The sequence below is a fragment of the Phodopus roborovskii genome, unplaced genomic scaffold (genome assembly GCF_943737965.1).
Source record: "Phodopus roborovskii unplaced genomic scaffold, PHOROB, whole genome shotgun sequence".
NCBI lineage: Eukaryota > Metazoa > Chordata > Mammalia > Rodentia > Cricetidae > Phodopus > Phodopus roborovskii.
This window is the reverse complement of record NW_026126408.1, coordinates 6,802,923-6,813,924: the sequence shown is the minus strand read 5'-3', so window position 1 is coordinate 6,813,924 and position 11,002 is coordinate 6,802,923. Positions and strand designations below refer to the sequence as shown.

The 11,002-nt window shown below is 41.2% G+C and overlaps 1 protein-coding gene across 1 annotated transcript; it reads left to right on the top strand.

Annotated features, from left to right (window-relative positions):
- The first annotated feature begins 4,828 nt into the window (after positions 1 to 4,828).
- Ttc32 (tetratricopeptide repeat domain 32) lies at positions 4,829 to 10,705 on the top strand. Its single transcript, XM_051181663.1, has 3 exons — positions 4,829 to 4,997; positions 9,282 to 9,448; positions 10,292 to 10,705. The coding sequence occupies exons 1-3, from the start codon at positions 4,858 to 4,860 to the stop codon at positions 10,429 to 10,431; spliced, it is 447 nt and encodes a 148-aa protein (XP_051037620.1). The 5' UTR covers positions 4,829 to 4,857; the 3' UTR covers positions 10,432 to 10,705.
- Positions 10,706 to 11,002: the final 297 nt, after the last annotated feature.

Genomic DNA, 11,002 nt, shown 5'->3' with positions numbered 1-11,002 from the left:
TACATGAAGCATTTATACTTATCTGCACCTATCTATGAAATAATGCTTGATTTCCTTAGGTTCATCATGAAAATCAACTTCTTCATCCTGTAGTTTTATTTTTGTATAAAATCTATTTAAAAAAATATAATGAGGGCTGGAACGTAGCTCAGTGGTAGAGGGCTTTCAAGCATGCATAAGACCCGGGTCCATTGTCAGTACTGGAAGAAAAGAAAAAAAAGACAATTTTCATACATCACTGTATGAGGTAATTTGATTAATTTTCACCTAAGACTTACAGATGTGAACTTTTTCTGTATTTCTGTCCATTTATCATTTTATATAGCTTATAGTTTGTGACGAGTTACCACAGAAATACTCTCCACCAGGAATATTTTTCTTATATTGTCAAGGTTACTAGTTAATCAGCGAACCCCAGAAGGGGCAGGTGGGAATGGTGGAGTGGGGTCGGAGGGGTGAAGGGAGGGGCGTCGGAGGGGTGAAGGGAGGGGCAAATCTGAAGCAGGAAGTTGATACAGCCTGCATTTCAAGGAAATTAGGTTAACTGTTGTATGAAATGAGCTTTTTTTCTATTTGAGGATTAAACTCTTCTATACTTTATTTTTTATAAATGAGGAGATGGCATTTTAAGACTTTATTATTTGAAGTTTAAAAAAAAAAACCATTTTATCCTCATTCAAGAGGAAGCATCTGGCACCTCTTTTCCTTGTAATAAACACGATTAACTGACTTTGTGTAATGCTGTTGTTCCTTATCATTAAACTTAGCCCTAGTCATGCTATGCTGGAGGCCTAGGTGCTGAAATGTGGAACCAACAGGTAAGGCCATGCAGGTACACAGTGAGTCTGAGCAAGCTTTGCTGACTTGCTGTCATTCACCATACAAAGTCCATTATATTTTGCTAAACTATACTTTAAAATCACCTTTCTGTATTTTTAGAGTTCTGATCTTAGTTTTTTTTTTTTTATATAAGATTTTAGTTGCAATAAACATGAAAACAATAAATTCTGAAGGAAAAAAATGACATTTAACCCATGTTTCCCTTCTCTATAGTGTATAAATGTGGTACTTGCACTGTCTTTGTTTAGATATTTTGGTGGGACACACACCCACACCCACCCACACACACACACACACATACACACACACACCATTTGTTATCACATGGGAGAAAAACCTAAAGTCCTTTTAGGAAAATGTCCAGTGACTGCAGTTGGCAGAAAATTGTGGATATTGGTCTGGTTGAAACTGCACAAAGGTCACATTTAGAAACAAGAAAAAATTGTTACAAAGTAACAGTATTAACTTTGACAGAGCTCCAAACTCTCATTCTGGGTATCCATAATGAAAACAGCAATATTATGTTGCCCTCTACTGTCTATTTCTGTAATTACTTATCAGTGTTTTTAAGAAAGTATTTTAAGTATAAATTTAACATGTTCATAATATGAATTTTCACAAATATGTAAGAATGGAGATGAGAAAGTAAAAATAGCCTTAATCTTAGGAAAAAAACTGTTCACTTATATTTTCGTTGAATTTCAGAAAAGAGGTGAAACTGAAGAAATGTGTATATTACAAACAGGTGTTTCATGGCAAGAACTGTTTGCTCTTAGGCTATTTCTCTAAAATTAAAAATACATCAAAAGACTAAGCTTATTTAAGCACTTTCTTATATGGTACACATTAAATTTGTGGTTGGTAAAATTTAGAGAAATCTGGGCCTGGGCAGATAGAATTCAGATTCTCAAAGTTGTGTTCAAATTCACCAAGAGACTCATTCGGATGCAAAAGCAAAGAGTCTTTTATTATTTAATGAGTTAATTTCTGTCCCTCTGACATGGTAGGCGGGATCGAAAAGGCCCCAGGGAACTGAAAGGCCAGGAATTTATTAGGTGTGCAAGGGGAGTGTCTAGAGGTATGCAGCAGTCTCAGGATTGGTGCACTTCTGGACTTGGGTAACCTGCCCTGTTTTGATTGGTTAATTGATTCCTATGGCCTATAGGACCTCCCAGGGAGGTTGCTATGCTCTATATGTCACTCTATTACCAGGTTTACCATGATTGGTTCCTTGCCATGTGGAGGGTATCCCACCTCTTAGCGACTGGGTAGATGGGCAAGGTCAGGAAGCTCAGCACATTTTGCTGAGTCAGAGACCTACCTCTTGTTGGGTCTTTTCTGCAGCCTGTTATGGCTGCTAAAGCAAAGAGCTGGGTGAGGGTCTGGTGTCTTCACTCAGCACCCACATAAAAACAGGCATTAGTAGCCTGCCTATAAGCCCAGCAGCTGGGAGGTTCAGATGGGATCTCCTTGGCAAGCTGGTTAGTTGGACTAGCAGAATTGCTAGCAAGCAGTGGGGTTAGCTAGATTGCAGAATTACTAGTAGGCACAAGACCCTGTTTCAATAAAATGTGGAACAGCTGAGGAAGATACTCATCAGCCTCTAGTCTCATCCCCATGAATATGTGCACAGATGTGAAAAAAAGACACACAGACATTTGCATGCACACAGACTAGTATAGACATGTTAAAAAAAAAAGAAAGAAAGAAAGAAAGAAAAGAAAAAGAGAAAAGAGCAGAAGTTAAAAAGGTGAGATGTGCCACGCAACAGGTAAGAACAAGAGAGTCTGTATGGTCTTACTGATAATAGTGACTATAGTGACTAATATAAAGGGTCTTAATTTTTCAAATGCTTTTCTATGTGAATTGAGAAGTGTTTCCCCCTTTTATTCTGCTAATGTGGTATGTTACACTGATTAATTCTCATGTATTGAGTTATCCTTGTATTTTAGGAGTAATTCCCATTTAGTTACAGTATATAATTCTTCAATATGTTGCTACATTTGATACAGTAGTCTTTTTTTTTTTTTTAACGTTTTCTATTAATGTAAGTTGGAAAGATGGTAAGCCATTAAAGGCTAGGCTCACAACCAAAATGCCACGCTTTGCATTAATGTCAGTCACAACAGATATTGATTGGTCTGTAGTTTTCTTCTAGTGTCGTTCTCAACATGTGTGTCAGAACCCCTTTCTGTACAACAACCGTATCACAGGGGTCACCTTAAGACTATCTTGCATATCAGATATTTCCATGACAATTCATAACAGCAGCAAAATTACAGTTATGACATAGCACCAAAAATAATTTTATGGTTGGGGGTCATCATATGAGGAACTGTACTAAAGGGTTGCAGCATTAGGAAGGTTGAGAACCAGTGCTCTTGTGTCTGCCAAGTGTTGATATTGGCAATATTTGTTTTACTGAGTAATGCAAGCTTTGTTCTTTCCTGTTGTTTTGAGAGTTTAAGGGCTGGTGTTGACTCTTCCTTAAATACTTTCAATCACTGGGGTAGCCATCAGATCTAAATGCCAGCCTCTGCCAGCTAGAGGTCTGTTGGCATTTTCTAGTTCTTCATGAGTCAGTATTGGTTTCTAGTTACTTTCCCATCCATCCTTTACAGAAACAAACAGACAAACAAAAAATAAAACAAACAAAAAACTAATGCTCTCACCTACATGATACTAACAACCATCATCTAACTTAAAAAGACTGTGTTGCCGGGTGGTGGTGGCACATGCTTTTAATTCCAGCACTAGGGAGGCAGAGGCAGGCAGATTTCTGAGTTTGAAGTCAGCCAGGGCTATACAAAGAAACTCTGTCTTGAAAAACAAACAAATAAGCAAACAAACAAAAAAGCCCCCTCCAAACAAACAAAACTAATGACTATTTTCTTGTAAAGTACTGAGGACAAAAGCTTTGTTCACTGTAACCATCCCAGTTTTAAAATCTGTGTGCCACACTATAGATTTAACATATACTGTTTCAGCAGGAAGTTCTACATTAAAGATGACAACTACTTTCCAAGTTGATGTCTTTCTTCTCTGACCTTTGTTTTTGTAGCTAATTCTATCAAATGCCTCATGATATTTATTCTCTATCACTATAACAATGCTAGTCTGAGTCACTGATAAATTCATTCGATTTGGTTTTGGGGGCTAGGAAGCCCACGAATGTATAGGTTTTCTTGCCTTATCATAATATGGCAAAAGACATAGAAAGAACAGGTGTGCAGCAGTCTGCCTTCTAAATGGAGTGGCATTAGTCCATTCACTAGGGTGGAGCCAACCTGTAGTAGGTCCCACGTGGCACATTGTTAATTAAGGGTTCTACTCATGAGCTAGGGGAGAGAGGTACAGGTACACTACAGCACTGCCTTTTTATGCATTGGAAACTGCTCTGCTTAGATAATTACATTCTTTTATTTTTGGAACTTAATGTTTTAAATATTTAGCTTTAAATTCACCCAGAATCAGCACATAAGCACCATAAGTTCTTCTAAAAAACAAACGATCCTCTCTCCAACAACAACAACAACAAAAAAAAAAAAACTGACTTCGGGGCCAATCTCCTTCCCTTCCCCGAATCAGGCTCCTCAAATCTATCTGTCTGTCTGTCTGTCTGTCTGTCTGTCTGTCTGTCTGTCTGTCTATCTATCTATCTATCTATCTATCTATCTATCTATCATCTATCTATCATCTATCTATCTATCTATCTATCTATCTATCTATCTATCTATCTATCTATCTATCTATCTATCTATCTATCTATCTATCTATCATCTATAATATCTTCTATCTGTATCCATTCACCCATCCATCGAAGCATCTATGTATTTGTATACACACATCAAATTTTCATTCTCAGGATTTCCTCACCAGCTTCGCTATCGCGATATTACGGGTCCTCAAGCAGGACAAACGTCCTCATTCCCTAGCGGCGCGCTTCCGTTAGCTAATGAAGTAAGTCCCGTGCGCTCCGAGCGGCTGTGGTTCCGCTTCCAGCCAAGCGAGACGGTCATGTCCGGGCCGCCGGGCCAAGAGAGCAGTGAGAGGCCGGCCGCCCTGGCGCTGGCTCAGGCTCGCTTCGCCAGGGGCGAGTTTGCCGAGGCGCAGGCGCTGTACTCGGCCTTCATTGGCCAGTGCGCGAGTCGCGGGCGGTGAGTATCGCGAGACCGGGTGGTCCGCGTCCGGACGCGGCCCTCGGAGCCCCGGGCGGGAGCAGGCTCGCCCGTGTCCCCGGCGGCCGGAAGCCACGTCGCTGCGCCTGGGACGGGGCCCGCCTGCGCCGGCCGCCCTCCTTGGGACAGCCACGGATTCCTAGTGAGACATCCTGTGGCTTCCCAAGATTCCTTCTGTCGAATATCCAGCCGTCCGTGGCAGTCTTATTGGCCAGTAAAGCTAGTTATTTAGGTGCTTGGGTTTGAGCAGTTTACCAAAGGTGCACATCTGACCCCCGTCTCTCCTTAAGCCCACCCTGATCTAAGTCTTGAGAAAACGGGGTTGTATTTCAAGTTAACATATTTTGTAGCTGCTGAATCGAGCCAGGTGTCTGTGCTAGCTAGTCTGTTTACTAACAATTTGACATCTAGGGGGTCTTAATTTGGTTCCTGTTCTCTGCCAGTTAAAGAATTTAAAGGCAGTAAAAGTGTTGAGCCAGGGCAGGTAGCAGCAGTGAAAACCTCAAGAATAGCTAATGAAGGAAATGACAGCTAGCAACCGAAGGGTTTTCTAGGGGTGAGGAAACAGCCGGCAGAGTGGAGGGGGACTTCAGGAATCCCCAGATCCAGTCTAATGAGGGCTTTAAGGGACCGAGGGTTGGTCACTTTGAACATACGTGGCTGATAGGCTTTGGCCTAACACGTCCTGACCCAGCTTTGAACTGGTGTAGAAGAAGAGATCCATCAGCAGGGGCCCTACTAGTGGGAAAAAAGCCCCATCAGGCCTCCTTTTTTAGGCTGCCAGGTTTGCAGAAGCATAAGAAAGAAGCCAGCCAGCTTGTCCTGGCCCTGATCCATGTACCTGTCAGAGAAGTCTCAACTCCCAGTCTCTGTATTGGTTGTGAATTGGTGGTTAAATCTGGAGACTTGATCCGACTCAGATAGGAGAGCTTTTCTTTCTACAGGTTCACACTCTCACTGTGAGCACTTGAAGTCTGGTTTCACTCTGTGATGTTAGCAGGTTCCATAACTTCTCTGTTGATGCCTGGATAAATAGCGTTAGTTATTAAGCTTAGCCTTTGCTGTTCTTGTGGGTGGTGTGGAGTGAACACAGATAAATTGGCTGGGTAATTTTCTTGACGATTATGTGACCTGCAGCATCTTCCTTCTTTCTCTTGAAAGATTCTTTTTTTTTGGTTTTGAGACAGGTGTAGGTAGTTCTGGTTGTTCTGGAACCCTCTGCACACTAGGCTTGTCTTGAATTCAGAGATCCATCTGTCTCTGTCTCCCAAAGTGCTGGGATTAAAGGCGTGTGCCACTATGCTTGGCTTGTCCTGGAAGATTTTTTAAAAATAGAATGCAAGCATATTTTTTTGTATGAGATCTAATACTAAAGGCTACATACTTATTTGTTTCTAAGATTCATGTGGAATTAAGCCAGAAAGCTAAAATTGCTTTTTAATTTTAGCACTATAGTAACATGAAGTTTCTTTATTAAATATATAGTATTTTTATTAATCCTTTGAGAATTTCATACAACGTATTTTGATAATCTTCACTTCCACACTACTCATCTTAACTCCACTCAGCTCTACCCACACTTCATCATCCCCCTCCCTTTTTTTGTAATCACCAAGTCCTATTTTGTGCTGCCTATATACTCATGGGCTATCAAGGAGTCTGGTCAACCTACTAGGGGCCATATCCTTAAAACTAATTGATCCTTCCTCCGTCCCTCCCCCTTTCCCTCCCCCCTTTCCTCTCCCTCCTCCCCTCCCTTTTCCCCTCCTTCCCTCCTTCTTCCTCTCCCTTCCCCTCCCTCCCTCCCTTTTCCTTCTCTCCCTCCTCCCCTCCCTCCCTCAGATTTCCTTAACTGTCTGTAGCTCCTCTGGGGTAGGGACTATGAGCCCCACTTCTTCAGTGCTGGAGGGTTAACTGGCTTGATCGCGGGCAGACAACCACAGCTCGTCTGAGTGGGTCCTGAGTACAGTGGCCCTGCGATGCTCAGAAATCACTGTTTCACTGTTCCTCTCTCAACCCCAGGCTGGTCCACTTTTTCTGCCTTTTCTTCCCCATCCCCTGAGCTTTGGGGGAAGGGAAGGGGGAGGGGTGTTGATGTAGGGGAGTATCCCATTGACACTTTGTTAATAGAAGTGTCTGCTGAGGTCCTGTCTCATCACCACCACCACTCCCTATAAGAAAAAGAAAGGCTGGCAGGCATAGCAGACCTTGTTTCTATTCTTGTATGAGGCTGGGACAGGCTTACTCAGGCAGTTTCAGAAACAGGTATGTGGACACTACTTTGGATTGTTATTCCCTCTTTGCACACCTCAGCCCAAGAACTTGTGTCCACCACAGTGAGTTGATTCTGTTTTGCACAGGCTGAAAACCCACCTGGTGTAGTTGTAGCAGCTCAGTGTACCCACATTCTAGTGTCAGCATTACTGTATTGCTGGTGCCTTTTCTCTGGCCACTCTCTCATCTGTAAAATGAGCCTTCAGTTTCCTTTGAGTTTAGAGAACTTGATGTTTATCAGTTCAACTTGTACCCTTTACTATGTCTTTGGAAATTTAAACTAATCTTTTTAAAACATTGGGTGGCTGAATAATTTTGAAATAGTGTTTGCAGTCTTTGATTGCTTTTCATTCTGATTTGTCTCTTTTTGTTAATATCCAAGGTCAGCTTTAGTCATAATTTAATTTTTTAAGTATGTATTTTGTCCAACGTTAGCAAATGCTAAAATTCCATATTTAGATTTGGTAGTTTGGTTTAAATGCAATACAAAAAATACTAACATTGGTCTCAGTGGGTCTTTACCTATACAAGCCTAATGACTTGAGTTCAAACCCTGGAATGCCTGTGAAGCTGCAGTGTGCCCCTACAGACACACTGTGGCATGTGTTCTCCCACAATACACACATGCAATAAATGCAAATTCCCCAAAGAAATACCTTCTTTACAAAAATCAGTATCATTACAATGAAAGTCATGCTCAGTATTAGCCTATCTCTTTTAAAAAAAAGATTTCTTGTAAGTCTGTGTGGGTGTTTTGTTTACATGTGTGTCTGTGTACCAGGTATGTGCAATACCCACAGAGGCCAGGAGAGGTCATGAGATTCTCTGCACTGCACTGGAGTTAGAGTTAAAGTTGTGAACCACCATGTGGGTGCTGGGAATTGAACCTGGGTCCTCTGGAGGAGCAACAAGTGCTCTTAACTGTTGAGCCATCTCTTGAGGCCCTGCCCACATGTCTTTAAGATTGCAAACAGAATGTCTGCTTTCATGAAAGGTAGGATTTCAGAATTTGCTGTAAGGAAATCTAACATTCTGATTATCGGAGGATGAGAATTTATGACAAAGTGTTGAAACCTCAAATGAATCATGAAATTTTACTGAAGTACAGAGGGAGCATTTTCTTTCTGTAGTCTGGGGTCCTACCAGATAGAGGACACACAGCCTTGTGTTCTTTAGCCTTTAACTGTGGTGTTAGTGGTCTTCAGAGGCGTCCTTGGGTCCATCTTTCTCAGTCAGCTGACTGAGGACTGCTTTGTACCACTGGGTATAACAGAAGTTGGGTTGAACATGTCTGGTTGAAATTTGACAATGACTTTGGGGAAAAGGAGAAAGGGAGGAAGGAAGGAAGGAAAAAAGGAAGGAAGGAAGGAAGACAGAAATATCCCTGGCTTGGAGCAGTGAAGATAACTTGTCAGTGGTGGTGAGAGTGGGAGGCATTGAACTGGTGGCTGCTCCAGCTGCTGGGTGTCAGGAGTCTCACAGGAAGGGCAGATCTGTGGAATATTCCACCGATGGTTAACCACTGCTTAACCAGTGTTTCTTTATTGGCAGAAAGTGATTTCAGATGTCATTGTTTGAAGACCACCTACATTTTAGGGTAAATTAAAAGTGATTGTGACACTTTTGTAGCGCCCTGGTACCTGGGCGGGCTTCCCTTGATCAGCATGCGTTTATTCCCTCTAGTGTGGGCTCTGAAAATGTTCAGCAAATCATTTTAGTATTGAGCAAAACATGTTGGCAAAGAACAGGGGCTTTGAAGACTCTAACACCCACGGACTTCAAATCCACATTGTGCCATAGCCCAGTGGAAGTTGCTGATGGCCTAAACAGAGATTGCCGTTTTTCAAGTGCATTTTCTTTCTTCAGCTTGGCATTTAAGCTTCCACATAGTGTGTTGTAGGCTATGGAGTTAGACAGAGCCCCAAAGAGTGTGGAAGTGAGGAAGGAGAATTTAACGATGTGCTTTTATTGTGAACTTTTTGTTTAAAGCAAATGCAGCCCCGAGGATTTGGCCACTGCATATAACAACAGGGGGCAAACCAAGTACTTCAGTGTTGATTTTTATGAAGCCATGGATGACTACACATCGGCTATAGAAACCCTGCCCAACTTTGAAGTTCCGTATTACAACAGAGGCTTGATACGATACAGGCTGGGTAAGGTTTTTTTTTTTTTTTTTTTTCCTCTAATTTTTTGCTTTTCTCGTGGACTGTATTCCATTGCTTCAGAGTGATCAACTGTTGTGAAGGTATCGAGTTTGACAATTAGCTGAAATTTAGGATTAGAGCTAAGGAACAAGAGAAGTGTTCCTTAGTGGCTTTTGTTTGTTTGTTTGTTTGTTTTTTGGAAGACATTTCCTAGGCGTTTTAGACCACAGCGGAACACTGCTGTGGGAATCGAACTGGACACAGGAGCGAGGGTGACCCCATTACTCTGTGCCTGCACATTTCCAACTCAAAATGAGGGCAATGCTGATGGGCGCCTGTGGCACTTTCTAGTTGAAAAGGCAGGGACAGTTGAAAGGGAAGTTTTTAAAAGCCTGGATTAAAGGTGCTTTGGACACTGTTTCCCATTGAAAAGAAAAAAGAAAAAAATCTATTTCTCAGTTTTCCTGCAGCTATGTAAAATGGGAGATGTAGTTTTGTTGAAATTTTATGATGATTTATATGCTGGCCACCTATTAAATCTGATAAAAACCATCACTGATTTTCTCTGGTTTTTATGTTTTATATTGTTGGAGATTGAACCGGGTCTCCTGTGTGTTAGACAAGTGCTAATGTTGCTGGGCACCGTTCCTTGTCCTCATCGCCAATTTCAGATGGCTTGTTCCGCAAGGGCACACGTTATTATGGTGGACCATCTTGATCAGTGACAGAAGATGCTTCCTTTTGCAGGCAATTTGAAAACTCATAAATGTGAAAACATGTACAGCCAAACTTCACTGTGCAGTTGTGGAAATACTCAACTTTTTTCTTTTTGTCTCTGGGATTCTGCTATAGGGTATTTTGACGAAGCATTGGAAGATTTCAGGAAGGCATTAGACCTAAATCCTGGATTTCAAGATGCTGTGTTGAGCTTAAAGCAGACTATTTTAGACAAAGAAGAAAAACAAAGAAGACATGCTGAGAAAGGCTACTGAAGCATACGAGTTACTGAAATTTTAACTCAAGATCCTTGAGCCTCATCTAATTGACTCTAAGATATGCACGGAACTATTTTGATTATATGTGAGAGACTGCATTTTAGAAGTGAAAGTAAAATAATATGTTTAATCAAAGTTATTCATTTCAAGAGAGACTGTTGGATAGATCTTTTAATAGAGTAAATAAATACTATTAATGTACATTATTACAGCAAAATATTTAAATGAACATATATTATTTTTAAATAAAGGTTTTATTTTTGCCACATATTTTTATTCCTATTTTTCACACTCAGGGAAAGGTTGCTGGTAAAATATAATCCAGACATAAACTCCTCATGTAGGTTCACTAGTGAATGTATGACATTTGCTTTTTCTGTATACTTAAAACCAAAACCTTCTACGTCAAAGTCTGAGGCAGGAGGATTGCTGTGAGTTGGAGGCCAGTCTAGGCTATCGGGACTCTCAGACAATAAAATAAGACAAAACCCAGACAGATTTTTTTGCTAACCCACTTGAGAATGAGATACTGATGTCACAGTACTTTACGCCTAAACAGTTCCGCTTG